Source organism: Oculina patagonica, chromosome 8 (genome assembly GCF_052425735.1).
Source record: "Oculina patagonica isolate OP01 chromosome 8, crgOcupat, whole genome shotgun sequence".
NCBI classification, from domain to species: domain Eukaryota; kingdom Metazoa; phylum Cnidaria; class Anthozoa; order Scleractinia; family Oculinidae; genus Oculina; species Oculina patagonica.
Genome location: NC_135765.1, coordinates 33,628,038 through 33,650,543, shown reverse-complemented (window position 1 = coordinate 33,650,543; position 22,506 = coordinate 33,628,038). Strand labels below are relative to the sequence as shown.

Sequence of the window (22,506 nt, the reverse complement as noted above, 5' to 3'; positions counted from 1 at the left end):
GAAAATATTGAGTGAATTCGATAAATTATTAAATACTTTAACAGAAATTTAACTCAAGAGTTAATAAGTTTCTTTCTTCCACATAATATACAATATTTTATTCATGATATTTTTATTTGTTTCTTAAATAACATAACATTAAACTGACAGTGTTTTTAATAACAATGACTGTGAAAGGCTTTTACAAATGAATGTAGTTTATGTGCCAAGTTCGATTAAGTGGTTTTGGCATTCAATTTAAACTAGACTCAAACTGCTTTTCGAATTAATGTAAATACATGGGTTTCCTTAAAGAAGAATCTAGAAAGATTACAATCATTAACCCATTAAACTCTGCCATCTTTCTTCAAATGATGCAACCTGATTAACAACTTTTTACAATACTGGGAAGGTTGGTTCAATTTTTAAAAAAAGAACTTACACTTTTATATTTACTGACACGCTGCGGTTTTCTTCTGCTCGAAAAAAAAAAGGTTGGCATCGTGTATTACAATTAACCGGGAAGAGCTTTGTTAGCTTTTTCTGTTTCGATTAGTGGAGCTAAAAAAGTTAGCTAACCCGCCTACACTATTTTTCAATTCATTTTTAATAACTATTTTGTTTTTAACAAAAGATCACCATGCACCAGAAACAAAAAGTATTGAGAAAACTGTTCACTCATTTGTCCCGAATTCAGTTTATTTATAACTCAGTTGTAAACGTTCGCAGAGTCAAGTTGGGAACACCATAATTGCTTTGTTTGTTAGCCTGATGTATATCACTTGATAGAGTTTTGTTGATAGTAACTGCCTTAAGTCAGGTAACTTCATTTAATTTTACTTAGAATTTGTGAATCTCCTGGTTTTTTAATTTTGTCAGTCTAAGAATTAATTGCGTGATTGAAATATGAAATTTTAACAGTGAGGACGTGCTAAGTTTGGCTATGACAGCACCTTAAACTTAACCGAACTACATACTAAACGAAAATTAACTTAATCAGTTCCAATCTTTTTGAAACAAAATTCTGAAATTGAAAAAAAGTCACAACTAGAAATGGAGTGAAAATTAACCTTAGGTTAAACTATAGACTTGAAGAGGCAAATGACGCAATTGTGAAATCTGCGAATAGTATTTAAACTTATTCAGTACCAGATGTTTAAAAGTTTCTCCCTAAGGCCATACTGAACATTTTCTCCATTTTCAATCAGTTTTTCAGCAATCTTCCTTTCTTTGGATTAATATGAAAATTACAAAAGTTATCGCTCTTAGATTGAAGTTCGGTATGGTGTATTTTTTAAAAAATTATCGATATCACCATGGCAACGATAAACAGAAACAATCGAAGTCAGTAAAACTTGAATTTTGTGCGATCCAGACCTCGTAGAAACACGCCTATACCAATATATGAAGCTGCAGTGAGTTGCCAATAACCTTGCTGTCTATAGTGTCATCAGGCCTTTACATCAGGCCTTTACAGTGCCAATGCAGGCTTGCGGTAACTTTAGCTAATTCCAGGCACACCGGTGGTGAATTGGGAAACAGCGCGAAAAAAGTGTAAGAGAAAGTGACTGTAAGTCGGAGAGATTAGGCCTAGACACAAATATCCCGAAAAATGCTCTAAAAATCTATGCGGAAGTTCCCAGTTTTTCCCTAAAAATCCCTAAAAAATCTTAATATATGCCAAAAATTTGCGAAAAATCCCTAAAAATTCCCAATTTTTCGATCTTTCTCGAATGACACTGGGCCTAAATTCAATACGAATAGCTTCATTTGGCTCCTCCGCTGGCTCCGCCATGTTTGAAACTTATTTCCCTTGGAGGAATCTTTGTGTGTATTAAAAATAGGAAACACCACTACACAATTGAATTGCAGTCTAGCAGTCACTAATTAATTTTGTAAAAAATGGGACAAAATTATCATATGATAGGAATTATAAATAAAGCAGCAAAGAAAATAGAACAGTTTTTCTTCCAATTTTTCTAAAAATCCCCCACAAATCCCAATATTTTTTCTTAAAATAAAAACAGAAAAAAAATTACCCTAACACGATCCACATTTACCGCCTATCTCTTATTGTGGCGCTCTTGATGATCTAATTAATATACGCAAGTGTCGCTCCATTTTTTGCCCGATAGAGATAGATAGATTTTTTTAAAAAACTCATTGCAGCCGCCGGGGCAGCTGAATTACGAATTCCTTTACAGTAAAAATTATATTATACAAGGTAAAATATTACAAACTATATACAATTAAAACTATGGTTCATACTAAAAGTGTTCCTAAACCTATGTGTCTTACAAATCGGTAGCTCAAAGTATCCACTGGTTCGTGTGCAGTATATGGACTCGTTACGTGGCGACAGCAGTTCATGTAGCTTATGGCTTGGGTCTCCCATAGTTTGATCGAATAAAGTTTGGCTCAGTGCCTGTCTCCTCTCATACAGTGAAGAGATGCCTGCAGCTACTAGAGCCTCAGCATAAGATATTTCAGGATATATTATGCGCAGTGCGCGCTTTTGCAGCTTTTAGCGTGGGTTAATTTTTGGACATTTATTTAGTGGGAATCTTGAGTCGCTGTATTGATATTAAAGATGGATTACTTGTTTTTATTTTAGGAAATTGAGTTCTCCACAGTCAACATGGATCGTTTACTGTGGTTGCTAGCCACATTTGTTATTACAAGTGCCAATCAGCTGCAATGCAAACCTGGGGCATATTCATCAAGGGGAAGTTACCTGAAGGGTCACGTGATATCAAACGGAAATACAGCTAATATTGGCGCGTGTTTGGTCAAATGCGCGTTCGAACCACGATGCAAAAGCATCAACTTCCAGTTTGCAGGATTGTTCTGTGAACTGAACGACGCCGATAGATCCACGCACCCATGGGATTATGGACCTGGCTCAGAATGGCATGCGTACAGTGACTACCCGTACCAGACTCCCCAGGTAAGATGATATAGCTGGGAATCGCCGAGTTTTTATTATTTACTGGTCGGTTATTACCTGGCGTGACATTGATTCCTGTATTGTATTCCAAAAGCCATAATGTAAAATAGTGCAAGAAAAGATATCTTTTTCTCGTTGTTTTTATTTTACAGTATCGCTCTTGCGCAGAAATAAAGGATGCACATAAAGAAGCAAAAAGTGGCAATTACTGGATCACAATGAAAGACAAACTTGTGCAGGTTTATTGTGACATGGACAACCACGGTAGGTTTGTTTCATAGCTGAGATTCTTACCTTATGTGAAATAGATAGGATGTTTCATTTCTTACCAAAGAATCGAAAACTGTAAGTTGCGATGTTTCTTCGTTTGGAGGCACCGTGGCCTAATGTCTAAAGAGTTTGACCACGGAACCGGAGCACTCCTGGTTTCAGCTCTCGCTGAGATTACTGCATATAAAGTGAAAAAATGATCGATCCTCCAAGTGAATTGCAATTAAAAAATTTGCAAAGAAAGAAACCAGAAAAAAACCTGGCTTCAACGGTAAGATACCCCGAAAGTTGCTCTACCTACTGAGTTATTGAAGCCACACATTGAGAGCGAGGTCAATTGTGAGTTCATATTTTTTTCCCGGCACCAAACTAATGAGTGGCTTCAACAGCTCAGCTGGTAGAGCATCGCACCGGTATTGCGGAGGTCACGGATTTGAATCGCGTTGAAGCCTTGAATTTCACTGCGAGGATCATTTCTTTACTTTACATCTCATCCGCAGTTCACATGCATATATGAATTATTTCATATACTTTACGTCATTACTGCATATGTTGTGTTCTCGGGCACGACACTTCAGTCTTACCCTCACAGTGTCTCTCTACTCGATGAGAGGCGTATAAATGCCTGCCCGGTGTGAATATGGGAGAATATTGGGCAGCCTGCAAAATGCTAGTAACACGCAATAAACTGGCAGCACATCCAGGGAGAGAGAAGAAAAATGAGCTTTCTGCTAGCCAAGTTAAGCGCTGGCATGTTAATAAGCCTTTAGAGTAGTTCTTTCCAGTAAGAATTGTTTTGAAAACGGACATTTACCTTGACTGAAACGTCTTTTTTTAACCAGGCGGAGGCTGGACTCTGGTTGTAAGCATAAGTTCGTCCAATAGAGATTACCTCATAGAAGGCGAACACAACTGTTTTAATTCAAGCATTTGTGTTCCGTACGAAGATGTGGACAGCCTACCGAGTCGAAAGATGAAAGACGAAGATATTCGCTTGATCGCCCTGGCCAACAATGGTATGACTGACTTTTGTCAGTAAAAAAAACCCGTATGAATCGCAGTACGACCGCTAAAGCCAGTCAGAACAAATAGGTCATTTGTTTAATGAAGTTATAAAAGTTCTTTTGGCTCTACTTTTATTATGACTGGCCAAATTACCGGATAGCAGAAGATGTTGAAGTACTAACGAATAATAACACACACAATAGCAGCAATAGCAGCAATCTAATCCTGTCAGGTTGCAAATGAGTCAAAATTTAATTTTTAAAACTATAGATTCAATTTGGCTAACTATCTTGGTTCTGCAACTTTTTTTTCTTATCACAGAAGTTTTCAGAGTTGATGTTTTGAAGCCCTCGTCGAATTTTTCCGTGTTTTACATGGTAAGAATATACTATTTTGAAATGCACCTTGAGAAGCATTGAGATTTGTCATTCTTTGTTGATTTTTTTGTTTGTTGTTATCTCAATGATTCTGGCTTGCAAAAATATGCTGCCCGTTAATTTATACAGGTATGTTATACATTTTTCTAAAACAAATATTTTTTTATTCTCATACAGATTCCAAGTGGTGCAAAACATTTTAATTCTGCTTGTACCGGTGGAAATGGGTGAGAAAGATCTAACAACCTTTTTTTAAAAAAGAGCCTGTCTGTATGCCACCTTTTGCTTCAGTTTGTGTCCGTCTGCCTGCATGCTTGTCTGTCTGTTCTGTGTTGTTTATGTGTTTACCGACCTATACTTGTATTAATACAATTGTAACACTGGCTTCCTGCCTTTTTAACATTATAGTTATTTCAGGCAGCCAGACCCCTAATTATTTATTTATTCTTATTACCAATTTTTTCCTTTTGTAAAATATTAAGGGGTGATTAATCTAAGTTTGTGTCGTCTGTCTGTCTGTCTGTCTGTCTGCTTGTCTCTCTGCCTGCTGGTTGTTCAGTAGTTTATACGATCGGTCTGTCTGTCTGTCTGTCTGTCTGTCTGTCTGTCTGGTTGTGTGTCTTGAGTCTATGTCTCTTCTGTCTGATCTTTTTAAATTGATGGAATTTTGCGTATAGATAGTGTAGTTGTGTTCGTCTGTCTTTTTTGGTCTTTTTTTCTGTTAATTTGTCCGACATCTCAGTTATTCTCTAGAAAAGTATTAGGAGGTAACCATGTGGGTTTTTAGGTTTAAAATATGTAAAATATTTGTATGTTCTGCTGTGTCAAGCGACGTTTTGAATAATTCCATCAAAATGCAAAACATGATTGTCACCGATACGTTTTTTATTCTTTTTTGTTATCCTAGGGGATCGTGTCCTCGAATTATTATATCCTACTCGTATCCATACCAGTGGGAATCGAACAACTGCAATGGGATTGACAAAGGATACCTTATTGCCGGAAGCTGCCACAGAGGTAAGCCAAACATTACTTTACCAAACCTTACCTTACCTCACCTCAACTCACCTTACCTAACCTCGCCTCGCCTCATTCTTGGTTTCACATCAATTCATTAATGTGAGAATCCGTGAGATTTCATTTCTGTAATGAGTAAATTATTTTGTTTCAGTGTTTGATGGACACGATAACAACGAATGCGGAGGACATCGCTTTGTTTCCTCAAGCTTCAGTAAGTTAACTACTATGTCATTAAATTGTTCACCGGAGCTTGGTGCACGTGAACAGCCTATAAATAAGAGAAAACTAAAAAGCCACAAAACATGACAGATATAATTAAGATTTTTGTTTTTTTTATGCCAGTTTCTGTGCCGTTCAAAATGATTCAAAACATTTAACTTAGATATTTTAATAATATTAATAATAATAATAATAATAATAATAATAATAATTATTATTATTATTATTATGATTATTAACATTTTTATTGGGCGAACTTCTATATAAATACTGAGTTGCGCTTTACAATGAGCTAAAAATAAGAATTAAAATAAAAAGTAACTTAAGAAAACTACTTACACTCTTTAAAAACTATGTACAATCATTTTCTATTATAAAAACAAATTTGATTTAATTTCTCTTCTTACCATAAACTGGACAATGACAATGGACACGACGAAGCGATTTCTTTAAAATTAATACACAAATTGGTCATGTATTTCCAATATCAGTGGATAAATTAGCATCGATTGTTATCGATTGTTCGAACCCACTGATTAAGTTTCGCGCGCTCATTGTCCTCAAAGTTTTACAGTTGCCCTCAAAGCTTCGCTTCTCGGCCAACTGTTCATTTTTCGGACAATCTTTCAACCCCAGGCATTATCCTCCAATATACCAGACGTCTGAAGGGGTTTATTTACAATTATTATGGTTAGGTGGAAAAACATCCTTGCTTACGCTCGATCGTTAGCCCCTTCAGAGAATCTTCTCTATCATTAGCATATTAAAATTCGTATATATTTTAATTTCTCTGTTTGTTCTTTTTTTAATGTCAGGCACACATCGCGCCCTGTACGGCTACTGTCATAGTCATGGAATATATCATAATCTTCAAGGCCGCCTCTTTGTCAAGTGAAACTGATATTTGTGATGCATCGGCAGTTTAATGATGAATTTCTACGAGTCAATTTTAAAACGCTTAACAGTCACATTTACAAACGATAGCACAGCCATATATAATCACGGTTTAAAATATTTTACGGGTTCATCTTATAGTCATGGACTGAAATTTTGTCATAATGAACTGAGTGAATGCTCTTTAACCATCGGACGCACAAGGGGGGAGGAGGGTGGATACCTTCCCCCCTTCCCCCAGCATTCTGAAAAGAGGATTTACTCTACAATGCTGAAACTTTCAGTACCTGTTCATTTATCCCCTGTGGAAATTTTGATAGGTCAATCATGCGTCCATGGTAACTGTATAATTACAAGCATGTCTGGCCATCAATTTTCGTTATTTTTTTACTTTGTCAGAAAATGGTGAGATCCAAGACGGCGGTTCTTATGACATCATCAGGCGCGTAGGAGGGGGGTTCGAAGGGTTCGAACGAACCCCCTTTGGAGGTCAATAATGGAGGACTGAAACACAAACTGTTGATTTTCAGCTTTTAGCAAATAGTGGGGGAATGGAAAACAAACTTTGAGTGTTGCAGCCTTTAAATTACCCTGCAAGAAAACGCTAAACGTTTCGGGAAAGTATTAAATTGTTAGGAGAATGGGTCCAAGTGACCTAGTATTATATGCAGTCAAAATAATCCCATCGTTGAAAAAATATTTCCTTAACAGGCGTTCGGGATTTGATAAATGGAGTATCAATAGACGAATGGCGGGGATTACAATTTCGGGGGATCAAGGTGATACGTGTATTTAGTGCATATTGACGCTTTGACGCCGCTTTAAGTACATTAACGGTGGAGCCGGGAGGTGGGGGCTTAACCTTTTACCCTGAGATGCCTTTGCAGCACATGTCAAGCTTTTGTAAAACGTTTTGTGTACTAAGCCGGTATGTATGTATAAATGTATCAAGTTAACAAAACGCCGGATATATTGTTGTTATGACTAAAAATACCTGTTATTTTATACTCCATTGAGTTTGAAATATTGACGTACACAATACTGAAAATAGCATTTTCGGGCCTCTTGATTTTAAAATATTCTGGGGGGACATGCCCCCAGACCCCCCTAGAGGCTCACGCCTTCGGCGCTCGTATTAAGTAACCCCCCTTAATAAATGTTCCTACCAATACGAACACCCTTCCAAAAACCTCAGCTACGCGCCTGATCATGTGGCGTCAAAAGACGTCATAGCCATAAAAATATATGCCATCTTGTAGAGTAAGCTAAGGGCTTTTTACATAGTGCAAAATAATTTCGCTTTGCCGCAATAGCAACCACGCCAGCTATATCTTTTTTAACTTCTTTTTTAATACTTTTTTTAAATTTGATCATCACAGACAAGTTTGCATAAATGGTGCCCAAATTTGAATAGCAATACTTTTACATCCTTAGCCTCGTGTGGATGTTTTTTGACAAATTATTTTTTTACGTGAAAGTGAAGGTTAGGGTTTAAAAGTATTGTTATTCTGATGTAGACGCCATTTAACCTGTAAATATCTATGTACCATCAAACAGTTTAGAAATAAAGTGACTTACGTTTTAGGTTAGTCACTTGAAACGGTTATTTTTTTTTCTGGGCCACTAGGCTCATACACAGACTAGTGGTTACGATTGTTACGGGTCACCTGGTCACTCGTATCTGTGTGTATTAACAAGTGAGTAATATTTAACAATGAGGCTAAGATTCCGAGTTTTCAAGAGAAAACGAGGGCGAGTAGTCTAATTGTTCTATTACAAACTCTAACGGATATCCAGTCCAAAACGAACAATTTTTTGCTCTTTTTAGTCAAAAATCAATAATAATTGTCTCTTAAAGATCTAGAAAAACACGAGCGCAATTGTACTATTTAACAATTAGACTACGAGCCCAAGTTTTCTATGAGCAAATAGTCAACGAGGCGCAGCCGAGTTGACTATTGCTCATAGAAAACGAGGGCGAGTAGTCTAATTGTTTTAGTAGAAACTCTAAAGGATTGCAGTCCAAAACCTACAATATTGTGCACTTTGAAGACAAAAAACAAGAAAATGTACCGCTTAAAGAGCTACGCGAGCACGCGACTGTTTTCTATCGGCGAATAGAAATCAGTGGGAGAACCAATCAGATTCGCGGATTTCCAATAGAACACAGCTGAGTTTAGGAGAACCAATCAGATTCGTGGATTTCCAATAGAACACGAATGAGTTTCTTCTAACAAATACGCCTGATTGAAGAAACGTTGACCCATGAAAAGCATAAACCATAAGCGATACGACCCAAATGTTTACTGGGTAATCGGAAAAAAGGAATCATCCTCAAAAAGCTCTCAAAGAGAGAAAAGATCTTCATTATAAATAGATGGAATATTACTAAGCTTACCAAAGCTGTCTACCCAGAACCCATTCGGTCTTATCGATCATGGTTAATGCTTTTCACAGGGTCAACGTTTTTTCAATTTGGTGTATATATACTGATTAACTACTGATACTTATTACGTTCACAACGTAAGTGGCGGATATTTTTTAGGGGAGCTAGATGCACTGGGGTATATTTCAACAAATATTTTATTACCATAACCTGAGCGGGTAGAGTATTTCCTCAATGAAGAAAATCAAAGTCAAGATCAGTCAACTTTGCTAAAATCTACATTTGTATTGTCTTCAGTCATTACGAAACAAATCAATTGACTTTCCACCAATGAACTTCCGGAGTGTCTTAAAATGACAAACTCTTGATCATGTTTTTTTCAGAGACGCAAATTCACGACAGCCAGCTGCAGTGACTACTGAAGTCAATGTTGCTGTTTTTCATCCTTAAACCGATCTTGAGCCGGAGGAAATACTCTGCTCTTCAAAATTTACAATCTGATCTATAACTATCTTAACACGATTTATACATAACACAGTGACGTATCCAGAGGCCCACGGGTCCGCTCTCCCCTTATCTCCCCTTTATGTCTGAAAAATAGTTCACCGAAAGGGCCGAAAATTTTTACTTCCTTCACCCTTCCCTTATATTGGAGCAAGAAATGACCCACATTTACTTTGTCCGGCCCTGGTCTTCTGCTCCTCTGGGTACGCCACTGATTTGGAATATTTCATATTATAATTATATTTTGTTATTGCAACGTTAGGTAAGGTAATAAAACTGCTTTAACACTTAAAAAATCTCTGTTTTGGCTTACAGTAAGCTTTTGCGTGAATTTGAAGAGAGTGTTTCGATACCCTTGTAGACCAGCAGCGAACTTAAGGAAATCAAAGATCTCTTCGAGATATCGACTTTTTTTTCATGAAGTTAGTATGAGTAGAAGGTTTATCCTGGGCATTGTTGTTCGAACATATCATGGAAGAATTCAAACGTCTTTCAGTTCAAGCATTTTTTTTATTTTCGCGGAGGAAATGCTGTATTTGTCAGTCGCGACGGCTGGGTGCTTTGCGACTCATATACTTTGGCTTGGTTAAAAATGGTAAACTTTGACGTTTGCCTTTAATCGAAATAGTTGTTTCCTTTCGAGTTAGAAAGATTTCTACTCGGCTTAATGCAGGGTTCTCGATAAAGGTTACGCACGACAGAGTTACCTTTTGTCTCGTCACGCAATCTTAACCCCACATTGAGAAGTAAATTTTCGTTTGGATATTACCAAAAGCCGCTTCTCCTCGCGTTATTCTTTACCTTACGGCTACACATGCCATTTCTAACGACTACATTTCCAGTAAAACAGTTGCTTTTTTTTTCTAATGGCGATGCATTATTTTCTGAATACATTCTTTATATATACCCACACCCCCGGCCCACACCGAAAAGAAATCCCTTGAATTTAGAACGCGAATAAATGATTATTTACTCGTGTTTAGCGTGACTAACGCAATAGATTGTCGCGAAAACAAATCCTTTAGGTTGAATATTAGCGCCGCTTTAGTATGTGAAAGACTTGTATTAAACAGTACAAATTTCCGTTCTTAATCATTTTAGGTTAAATATTAGCGCCCCTTCAGTGTGTGAGACGCTTGTACCAGTACAACGCTTTAGACTGTGAAAGACTTAAACGTTGCCTTCATGGGCTGAACCACTCACATTCTCGATTAGTTGTGTCATATCTCATTTGAGATACTCACGCATAAAAATAATTGTTATATAACGTTTATACATGTGACAAGTCACGTTTTTAACACGAGATCGCAAGTGTTGACGCAATACTAATGAGAGACCCTTTCATCGCCCACAGCGGAATATGTGACATGTCACGTCTTTAACACGAGATCGCAAGTGTTGACGCAATACTAAAAAGAGACCATCATCATCATCACCCACAGCGGAAAGAAATCCCTTGAGAAATTAAAACAGTCCCTTGAGAAATTAAAAAAGTCCCTTGAGAGTTAACAAGAATGTGGTTCCAAATTTTGCCCCACATAACTGCTATTCTCCTACTTTCGCTTGTAAACAAGCAAAAAAAGTCGAAAAAAGGACTACTCCCCCTTTTTATTTTTTTTTTCATTAAAACTCACGACTGACGAGGTCTGGACGGGGCTAGCTGCTTGAATATCAGTTATCAGTTAAAATTTGCACATCTCGGATTTTAGCTATCAGTTTAAAAATCCCGGCATTTCTTAGATGACAGTTAAAATTTTGACCAACTCACAGCGATCAGTTAAACCTAATCCACACTCTCAACCTACTAAGTATCCAAATATTGACAATACACGATTTTTTAAAAAAGAAGAATCTCGAAAGATTGCGCATCGACCCCCACCATTTTTACTCAATGACGCAGACTGGATTGATAAATATTTTACTATATAGTGAAAGTTGGTTTAATTTTAAAAAATCGAACTTCTGTTTATTGGTATACTTACATGCTGCGCTCTTTTCCGCTCAAAACAAATTAAAAGCATATTCTTTTCAATAAGCCAACAAGAGCTTTGTCAGTTTTTTTTTATTCCGATTCGAGGAGTCGAAATATTAGTTAAGCTCCCTACGTCATTATTCTATCCATTTTTAATGACCATTTAATCTTTAACAAAAGGTCGCCATGCGGCAAAGAAGTGTTGAGAAAATTGTTCACTCATTTGGCCCGAATTCAATTTATTTATATTATTCAGTTACAACAGTTCGCAGAGTAAAGATGAGAAAACCATAATTACTTTGTTTGTCAGCCTGATCACTGGATGATTTTTTGTTAATAGTCACTGCCGTTAAGTCAGGTAGGTTCATATAATTTTACTTAGCATTTGTGAATCTCCTTTATTTTTTTAACTTTGCCAGCCTAAGAATTAATTGTGGTGATTGAAATATGATAGTTTTATTAGATAGGGGGTGCTAAGTTTGGCCTTGTTGAACTAGTACATACTAAACGAAAATTAATTTAACCCGTTCTGATGTTATTGATCTAACAATCATAAATTGTAAATGTAACAACTCGAAATGAAGAGAAGGTTAACCTTGGGTTAAACTAGACTTCAAGAGGCAAATGAAGCAACTGTAATATAGTTAAAAATGTTCGGGTTGTAGCCAGGCATGTTAAAAAATTCGAATTAATAAGTTGACACTGGCTAAAAATATTGTTTTTGGACGTTTCGGCCACTAACTGTTGCCTTCTTCAGCAAGATAAAAATGCGAATGTTTAACGGCGTCCTGTTAAAATATGTAACGAATGTGTGATAAAAACTAAATGAACTTTTCGAGTGCAACAAAAGTCTCTAGAGCATTCTTAATGAGTCTATGAATTCTTAATGCTATTGTAAACGTTTGGTAGCGCTATGTGTTCGTTTATAGCGTTCTTGTCTCGCACAGAATGCCAAGCTTCAAGATTTAGTCGTTGTTTCCACACCGTTGACCTGTCAACAATTTCGACGCTCTCCAAATCTATTTGATGGTCGTTAAGCATATGGTGTTTTGCTAACAAAGAGTTTTTATCCAATGTTGCGATGGCCTTCGCGTGTTCTTTCATACGTGTTTTAAGCGCGCGTGATGTCTGACCAACATAAACACAGTCGCAATCGTTACACTTGATCTTATATACAATTCCTCTGGTATCCTCTTTCTCGATCCTGTCTTTTGGTTTTTTCAGTATGTTCGAGATGGTACGTATAGGTTTATGGGCGACCTTGATGTTGAAGCCACGAAGAACGTTTGCAATTCTTTCGGAAAAACCTTTGGCGTAAGGGAGGATAACAAAACCACGATGGTCGATATCATTTGTTTCTTGTTGTCTACTCGGTTGGCGCAGACTGTGAATAAAATTTGCAGGGTAGTTATTAGTGGCGAGGGCTTTCGCTACTCGCTTAGTTTCCCGTGATACTTCCTCCTCGGTGATAGGGATGTTCCTCGCGCGATCCATGAGAGTGCGAGCGACCGAGTGTTTATGCTGGGGATGGTGGTGTGATTTGAAATCCAGGTAACGATCGGTGTTGGTAGCTTTCCTGTAGACAGACACGGTGGATGGCTCGATCACCCTGCAAATTTTATTCACAGTCTGCGCCATTCAGTGCCAGTTGTCTCGAAAGAGTTTTTTCCAGGGACGATACAAAACATTTTTTATCAATTTTTGAGAAGTCTTCTCTTCGTTGGATTTACATGAAAGTTACATCAGTTGTTGCTCTCAGATTGAAGTTTGGTATGTTATATTTTTTAAGGAAATCGATATTACCATGGCAACGATAAACGAAATACTCGAAATCAGTAAGATTTGAAATTTTTGCATTCCAGATTTCGTTTTAAAAGGTATTACCAATACCTTAAGATATGGTACATTGCCAAAAACACTCTGATCAAATTGCTGTAAAATAACGCAATGTCTTTCGTTGATTTTCTTACTCGCTGTCCGAGAATGCGTTGTTTTTTCATGGAGAAACCTTGTATGAATACTCAGAAATGACGATTTTAGTTGGCCCGCTTCACCAAAAATGTAATTTTTGACGTTTGAATGAATGAATTAGTCAGAATTTACTATTCTGACGGCACGATTGAGAGGTTCGCGGGTTGTTATGGAATGTCTAGATATATCTATAGGTTTTTGGCGGGAGATTTAGGTCATTCTAGGTCGTCAGTCCTTGTCTTCGCTTGCTTTTCTTTTTTTCTTTAAAGTGTTGTTTGTTCAGCTTTTGTAACTAGTCTATTGAAAAATGCTCTAGATTATTTAGTTGTTTCCTTTCCTCGGAGTCTCGTGCTGCTGCATTAGTTAAGGAATACGTTTCCACATATTTTTGGCCACTTCTAAAGGGTGGTGTTTAGTGGTTTTTCGTATCTGGTAGCACACACCTTAATACTCTTAGAACCAACTGTTTTTTTGCTAGATTCACTGAGATTGTAATCAGGATGCATTTTGCATCCGATGACTGTATTAGGATACATTTTGCATCAGATGACTGACTTACGCATCCTTAATAAACTCTTCACATTGAATGTCTCGTATTAGTGCAGTCAAAATTTTGTCTCTTCGCCTCATTGCGAAAGTGTCGCACCATTCTGCCCTGATAGAGTAAAATAAATTTCCTGACAAATATTCAGTGGGAATCTTGAGTCGCTGTATAGATTTCAAGGAGGAATAACTCGTTTTCTTTATTTTAGGAAATTGAGTTTTCCACAGTCAACATGGATCGTTTACTGTGGTTGCTAGCCTCAATTGTTATTACAAGTGCCAATCAGCTGCAGTGCAAACCTGGGGCATATTCAATAAGAGGAAGTTACCTGAAGGGTCACGTGATATCAAGCGGAAATACAGCTAATATTGGCAAATGCTTGGTCAAATGTTCCAGAGAACCACGATGTAAAAGCATCAACTTCCGGTTTGCAGACTTTTTCTGTGAATTGAACGACGCCGATAGATCCACGCACCCATGGGATTTTGGATCTAGAAAAGGTCATGTGTACAATGGCTACCCCTATGGGACTCCCAAGGTAAGATAAGATAAGCGTTAATCGCTGAGTTTTACTATTACTACTGATATCCAGGTAAGATATTTTAAAGCAAATGAGTTTATGAAAATTCATAATAGAAAAGAAAAGAAAAAGGGCGTAAGGGAGGAGGGTGAAAAGGTTGATTGATTATGTCAAAGGTTGAAATGTATTTTTTCTCGTGTTGTTTTCATTTAATAGTATCGCTCATGTGCAGAAATAAAGGACACACATAAAGAATCAAAAAGTGGTAACTACTGGATCACAGTCAAAGACAAGATGATTCAGGTCTATTGTGACATGGAGAACCACGGTAGGACTTGAGGGATGTTTTACTCCACTTTTTTAAGGTGGAATCTCGTTAAACAATAAAATTGTGGTTGTGGTAGTGGTGGTGGTGGAGTTAAACAATAGAATTGTGGTGGTGGTAGTGGTTGTGGTGGAGTTAAACAATAGGATTGTGGTGTTGGTGTTGGTGGAGTTAAACAATAAAATTGTGGTTGTGGTAGTGGTGGTGGTGGAGTTAAACAGAATTGTGGTGGTAGTGGTAGTGGTGGTGGTGGAGTTAAACAATAGAATTGTGGTGGTGGTGTTGGTGGAGTTAAACAATAAAATTGTGGTGGTGGTATTGTTTGAGTTAAACAATAAAATTGTGGTTGTGGTAGTGGTGGTGGTGGAGTTAAACAATAAAATTGTGGTGGTGGTATTGTTTGAGTTAAACAATAAAATTGTGGTAGTGGTAGTGGTGGTGGTGGAGTTAAACAATAGAATTGTGGTGGTGGTGTTGGTGGAGTTAAACAATAAAATTGTGGTGGTGGTATTGTTTGAGTTAAACAATAAAATTGTGGTTGTGGTAGTGGTGGTGGTGAAGTTAAACAATAGGATTGTGGTGTTGGTGTTGGTGGAGTTAAACAATAAAATTGCGGTGGTAGTGGTAGTGGTGGTGGTGGAGTTAAACAATAGAATTGTGGTGGTAGTGGTGGTGGTGGAGTTAAACAATAGAATTGTGGTGGTGGTGTTGGTGGAGTTAAACAATAAAATTGTGGTAGTGGTAGTGGTGTTGGTGGAGTTAAACAATAGAATTGCGGTGGTGGTGTTGGTGGAGTTAAACAATAAAATTGTGGTGTTGGTGTTGGTGGAGTTAAACAATAAAATTGTGGTAGTGGTAGTGGTGGTGGAGTTAAACAATAGAATTGTGGTGGTGGTGTTGGTGGAGTTAAACAATAGAATTGTGGTGTTGGTGTTGGTGGAGTTAAACAATAAAATTGTGGTGTTGGTGTTGGTGGAGTTAAACAATAAAATTGTGGTTGTGGTAGTGGTGGTGGTGGAGTTAAACAATAGAATTGTGGTGTTGGTGTTGGTGGAGTTAAACAATAAAATTGTGGTTGTGGTAGTGGTGGTGGTGGAGTTAAACAATAGAATTGTGGTGGTAGTGGTAGTGGTTGTGGTGGAGTTAAACAATAGAATTGTGGTGTTGGTGTTGGTGGAGTTAAACAATAAAATTGTGGTTGTGGTAGTGGTGGTGGTGGAGTTAAACAATAGAATTGTGGTGGTAGTGGTAGTGGTTGTGGTGGAGTTAAACAATAGAATTGTGGTGTTGGTGTTGGTGGAGTTAAACAATAAAATTGTGGTGGTGGTATTGTTTGAGTTAAACAATAAAATTGTGGTTGTGGTAGTGGTGGTGGTGGAGTTAAACAATAGGATTGTGGTGGTGGTGTTGGTGGAGTTTAACAATAAAATTGTGGTTGTGGTAGTGGTGGTGGTGGAGTTAAACAATAGAATTGTGGTGTTGGTGTTGGTGGAGTTAAACAATAAAATTGTGGTTGTGGTAGTGGTGGTGGTGGAGTTAAACAATAGGATTGTGGTGGTGGTGTTGGTGGAGTTTAACAATAAAATTGTGGTTGTGGTAGTGGTGGTGGTGGAGTTAAACAATAGAATTGTGGTGTTGGTGTTGGTGGAGTTAAACAATAAAATTGTGGTTGTGGTAGTGGTGGTGGTGGAGTTAAACAATAGAGTTGTGGTGGTAGTGGTAGTGGTTGTGGTGGAGTTAAACAATAGAATTGTGGTGGTGGTGTTGGTGGAGTTAAACAATAAAATTGTGGTAGTGGTAGTGGTGGTGGTGGAGTTAAACAATAGAATTGTGGTGTTGGTGTTGGTGGAGTTAAACAATAAAATTGTGGTTGTGGTAGTGGTGGTGGTGGAGTTAAACAATAGAATTGTGGTGTTGGTGTTGGTGGAGTTAAACAATAAAATTGTGGTTGTGGTAGTGGTGGTGGTGGAGTTAAACAATAGAGTTGTGGTGGTAGTGGTAGTGGTTGTGGTGGAGTTAAACAATAGAATTGTGGTGGTGGTGTTGGTGGAGTTAAACAATAAAATTGTGGTAGTGGTAGTGGTGGTGGTGGAGTTAAACAATAGAATTGTGGTGTTGGTGTTGGTGGAGTTAAACAATAAAATTGTGGTTGTGGTAGTGGTGGTGGTGGAGTTAAACAATAGAATTGTGGTGTTGGTGTTGGTGGAGTTAAACAATAAAATTGTGGTTGTGGTAGTGGTGGTGGTGGAGTTAAACAATAGAGTTGTGGTGGTAGTGGTAGTGGTTGTGGTGGAGTTAAACAATAGAATTGTGGTGGTGGTGTTGGTGGAGTTAAACAATAAAATTGTGGTAGTGGTAGTGGTGGTGGTGGAGTTAAACAATAGGATTGTGGTGTTGGTGTTGGTGGAGTTAAACAATAAAATTGTGGTAGTGGTAGTGGTGGTGGTGGAGTTAAACAATAGGATTGTGGTGGTGGTGTTGGTGGAGTTAAACAATAGAATTGTGGTGGTAGTGGTAGTGGTGGTGGTGGAGTTAAACAATAGAATTGTGGTGGTAGTGGTGGTGGTGGAGTTAAACAATAGAATTGTGGTGGTAGTGGTGGTGGTGGAGTTAAACAATAAAATTGTGGTAGTGGTAGTGGTGGTGGTGGAGTTAAACAATAGGATTGTGGTGGTGGAGGAGATAAAATTTGACAAACTTTTTTGCTTAGGACTTCTTTTTAAGCGTTTTTTATCACTGAGTTAACTCAAGGGTATCGAGTATAAAACCATTGTTCGAAAACAATAAGGTCTGCTGCATTTAATTTATGCGAAAAGAGGCTTTCATTTTTACGGTCTGTATGGATAAGTGATTTTGACAAAATGAAAAACAAAAATTGCTCAATATGTTAAACCGCTACGGTGATCCAAAAATAAAACGAAGCCTGCCAAACCGGTTATACCAGCCAAGATAAAAATAGAATACCCACAATTAAATTAAATCCACCTCATTTTGTTTATGAGTCAGTGACGTCATCGCCGTTAATTTATTCCGCCTCACGCTATTAAATGAAATTCCACCTCAAAAAAGTTGAGTAAGACATCCCTACTATACTACTGGTTAAACTACGGAACCGAAGCGCTCCTGGTTTGAGCGCCAGCCGGGTTACTGTGTTGTGTTCTCGGGCACGACACTTCAATCTTACTCACACGATGTGTCTCTCTCTTCTCGATAAGAGGAGAGTAAATGCATGCCCGGTGAGAACACGGGGGAATATTGGGGTAACCTGGCAAAATGTTAGAGTGTAACACGGAATTTATAGACAATAATGTCATCTACTTTATATTCTTTGATTAACTAAAAATTCTGGACTTATACGTCTTGTCTTACGCAGGCGGAGGCTGGACTCTGGTTGTAAGCATCAGTTCTTTAAATCAAAATCATCTCATTGAACAGGAGCACAACTGTTTTAATTCAAGCATATGTGTGCCATACGAAGATGTGGACAGCATACAGAGTCGAAAGATAAAAGACGAAGATATTCGTTGGATTGCCTCGGCTTACGATGGTATGACCTATCCTCTTACTAAATTGTTATCATTGAAAAAAGCCTTATGAATGCTCCAACAGCACACAGACCCCCGCTATACGACCACAGTGACTACGGCCATTTTGGCTTAGCCAGAACATAACTTTATTTAGTTAAAGTAATTTTTTAACGTATCCATTTCTTTCTACTTTTATAACGACTGGCCAATTTACCAATATTCGCTTTAATCTGTTTAATCTAAGAATAGCCAGTAAAAAGGAATCATTGACACAAAAGCAGCCTTGCCAACCTCATGGTAAACCTCATCTGATACTGTCAGGTTTTAAACTAGTTAAATTAAATGTATACGTAATAATAAAACTAGATCTGTTTGGCTTACTGTATTGGTTCTGCAAATGTTTCTTTGTTACAGGTGTTTTCAGAGTTGATGTTTTGAAGCCCTCGTCGAATTTTTCTGTGTTTTACGGGGTAAGATTGTACTTACAGATTTTAGATTTACTCCACTTTCGTTACCACTTTGTTGTTGTAAAGATTGTTGTAATCTTAATGATACTGACATGCTGCCTTAATTTAGCCAGGTAGGTAATATATTTTTTCGATTTTTTTTATTTCCTACAGATTCCAAGTGGAGCAAAACATTTTAATTCTGCTTGCACAGGTGGAACGGGGTGAGAAAGATCCAGTAACTTCTTAATTGTCTGTCTGTCCGTCCGTCCGTCCGTCCGTCCGTCCGTCCGTCCGTCTGTCTGTCTGTCTGTCTGTCTGTCTGTCTGTCTGTCTGTCTGTCTGACTGTATGTTACGTTTGTGTGTCCGTCCGTCTATCTGTATGTGTCAACCTGCCAGTTTTGTGAACGTTTCCAGTCTGCGCGTTTGTCTAGTATTCGAAGGTGTAAATATCCTAACGTTGCGCGGAACTTGTTTGTTATAATAATTGGTTACAAATGCTATTTAGAATTCCAAATTCAAATCAAACCCACACGTTTTGGGCTGTGCCTGCCATTTTGTTCGCTATGGTCGGTAGCTAGGTAGGTTTGTAGGTTATGTACTCGTAACGTTTCTTTGTTTGTTCTATTTTACATGTGTCAAGTGAATTTTCAAAGAAATATAAAATGTGATTAACTTTTATTTATTTATTTGTCTCAGGGGCTCGTGTCCTCGCATCATTATGTCTTACTCGTACCCATACCAGTGGGAATCCAACTGCAATGGGATTGACAAAGGATACCTTACTTACACAAGCTGTCACAGAGGTAAGCCAAACATAACTGTGATTATCTGATAATCATACATTTTTATTTTCCCGTTTAGGAACGCAAGCTTAGCGTGTGAGGTTGTACAGCTTACACACTGAGATGCGGCTGTATTTGCAAGCTAGCACTGATCAGGGGTAGACGATCCCAACTTTCCCCTTTTCTGTTGTTTCTAGCCTGCTTTACTTCTCTGGCTGTGTTGCTTTTAGAATTCCTCAGGAGTAAATTTGTAATCCATGAGATTTCATATTTTGTTTTAGTGTTTGATGGACACGATAACGGTGAATGTGAGGGACAATACTTCCGTTCTTCTAAGTATAGTAAGTTAATTAACTACCAATCTGAGTTTGCTGCGCGCGAAGATATATAAATTGAAAAGAGTAGATGCGCTTCACTTTTTATTATATATTATCGACCACATTTTCCCATGGTCTGCACTCTTATAGACCACGAAGTCATAAAATGTTCACAACTGACGAGTCGTTAGGCGAGTGGAGTCGACATTTCATGGCGTCATTTTGTTGTCTATATACTAGTTATGCAACGCTTTCGAGTGGTATACTATGGAATATCCCACGAGTCACTTGTATTTTCTCGGTATACACACGAGCCTTTAGGCGAGTGTGTTTACCAAGAAAATACAAGTGACAAGTGGGATATTCCATAGTATACCACGAGAAAGTGTTGTGTAACTATTTTATACCATGCCATAGAAAATACGCCTTCTAAATTTCGTCCAGAATACAATCGCAGCGCACGATGGGAAGGTTGGGTTGAATACCGTCGAATATACAACGGCTTTCCTGTATTCTGATTGGCTGTATTTTCTATGGCATGGTATAAAAGAGTGTAGACGATGAAAAATTTGGCTGACTTGTTAGATAATACGCCTTTCTAGCGTAAAATATTTCGAAAGCAAATAACAAAGGGCCCGGTCTTAAAAGGGTTCTCCCACATAAACATGACGGGGGTGCTCGTCGGAAAAATTTCGAAAAGCGCACCCTAAAAAGGTACCAGAATCTCGTTTTGTGGGTGTGGCCCAAATTGCTTTTCACCCCTAAGAGGTAACAACTCTAAAATTACAAATTTCAAAAAGCGCACCCTAAAAAGGTACCAGAATCTCGTTTTGTGGGTGTGGCCCAAATTGCTTTTCACCCCTAAGAGGTAACAACTCTAAAATTACAAATTTCGAAAAGCGCACCCTAAAAAGGTACCAGAATCTCGTTTTGTGGGTGTGGCCCAAATTGCTTTTCACCCCTAAGAGGTAACAACTCTAAAATTACAAATTTCAAAAAGCGCACCCTAAAAAGGTACCAGAATCTCGTTTTGTGGGTGTGGCCCAAATTGCTTTTCACCCCTAAGAGGTAACAACTCTAAAATTACAAATTTCAAAAAGCGCACCCTAAAAAGGTACCAGAATCTCGTTTTGTGGGTGTGGCCCAAATTGCTTTTCACCCCTAAGAGGTAACAACTCTAAAATTACAAATTTCGAAAAGCGCACCCTAAAAAGGTACCAGAATCTCGTTTTGTGGGTGTGGCCCAAATTGCTTTTCACCCCTAAGAGGTAACAACTCTAAAATTACAAATTAACTGGCACCAAGATTATACTCTCTTGCTGGCACTGGTTATTTTGATAGTCATATATATGACTCTTTCGAGCCCCTTCGTAACCTTCTTCTCTTAAAGATTTTTTGAAATAATTTTGAGGTGGGGAAGGTCTTTACTAAGTTAATGCTCTAACGTTAGTGCCTTGAGAGAGTCTCCTCTCGCATTAGCTGATTGTACTTCATATATTTTAATGCTTTAGTTTTTGGTTTTCATTTATAGATACAAATCGCATCCTGTACGGCTACTGTCGAAGTAATGGGATATATTATAATTTTCAAGGCCGCCTTTTTGTCAAGTGAGCCTGACATTTGTGATGCATCGACAGTTTAAAGACAAATTCCTTTCCAATGCAGTTAAACTAAACGTCACATGTACAGGCGATCACTTTGTCACACAGTCATGCTGTTTAAAGTCTGTAAAAAGTACCGTATTTACCCGTTTCCTTTTTTCTAGTATTGAACACTGTTTGTTGGGAAAAACAGGAACCGGGCCAATTTTGTTTAATCACTCGTTTGATTACAGACCGAATTGGAATCCACTCAGTCCTGGCCCGTCATTAACTTGTTAATATATATGTAACATCAAACAGTTAAAAACTAAAGTGGCTAACGTCTTAGGCTAGTCAGTTGAAAGGGTTATTTCATTTATGTTGTTTTTCTTCGCCAGTTGAAGCCACCGAGTCGGCTTAAATACAAAAATTTTCATTATTGTGCAATGTTTAAAAAATAAACTAGGGTATTAATACAAGAACACATTTGAATATACAAAACTGAAAAGAAATTATAGCTGAAATAAAATAAATAGGCGCACGTGCAGTGACTAAGGAAAGGTTTCAAGTTAGGCACTTACTGCACTAGGTGATTACTACTATATATTACAGATAACTTGTATCTGTATATTTACAACTTAGCAATGATAGTCTAGTAGTTATAGTAATAGTGGTTATAATAAGGCCTAATAATAAAGATACTCCATATACCCTGATATACTGATTCTTGGCTGCGGAAACAGCATGAATATTTACCGATACTTATTTACAACTTAAGAGGGCGTCTTTCTTAGAAACACCCACACAATTTCGCGTAAAAATTAATTTTGCCTGAAACTCTGTCAACTGAAAGACTTTTCCGAGGTAAGAACTAAAACAGATTTGGTTTGATTTGAAATGATATTCTGGCCGCGTTA

The 22,506-nt window shown here is 37.8% G+C and overlaps 1 protein-coding gene across 6 annotated transcripts; it reads left to right on the top strand.

Moving 5' to 3' along the window:
• Positions 1–700: 700 nt before the first annotated feature.
• On the top strand, positions 701–22,361 carry LOC144662128 (uncharacterized). Of its 6 annotated transcripts, XM_078522877.1 has the most exons (10): positions 701–799; positions 2,613–2,672; positions 14,379–14,626; positions 14,825–14,936; positions 18,307–18,480; positions 18,875–18,930; positions 19,081–19,130; positions 19,607–19,713; positions 19,974–20,033; positions 21,541–22,361. In XM_078522877.1, the coding sequence occupies exons 2-10, from the start codon at positions 2,618–2,620 to the stop codon at positions 21,618–21,620; spliced, it is 942 nt and encodes a 313-aa protein (XP_078379003.1). In that variant the 5' UTR covers positions 701–799; positions 2,613–2,617; the 3' UTR covers positions 21,621–22,361. The 6 variants fall into 6 exon arrangements, with proteins under 6 accessions (XP_078379003.1, XP_078379000.1, XP_078378998.1 ...); XM_078522874.1 differs by lacking the exon at positions 14,379–14,626 and having other exon boundaries at positions 2,613–2,926; XM_078522872.1 differs by lacking the exons at positions 14,379–14,626; positions 14,825–14,936 and adding an exon at positions 3,079–3,190 and having other exon boundaries at positions 2,613–2,926.
• The last annotated feature ends 145 nt before the right edge of the window (positions 22,362–22,506 follow it).

What these genes read in the sequence shown, in the direction of transcription:
- LOC144662128 (XM_078522874.1), top strand. Translation starts at nt 2,618, where the DNA reads ATGGATCGTTTACTGTGGTTGCTAGCCACATTTGTTATTACAAGTGCC. An exon ending in ACCCGTACCAGACTCCCCAG is followed by an intron (nt 2,927 to 14,824) that starts GTAAGATGATAT and finishes TTCATTTAATAG; the next exon opens with TATCGCTCATGTGCAGAAAT. An exon ending in TTGTGACATGGAGAACCACG is followed by an intron (nt 14,937 to 18,306) that starts GTAGGACTTGAG and finishes TGTCTTACGCAG; the next exon opens with GCGGAGGCTGGACTCTGGTT.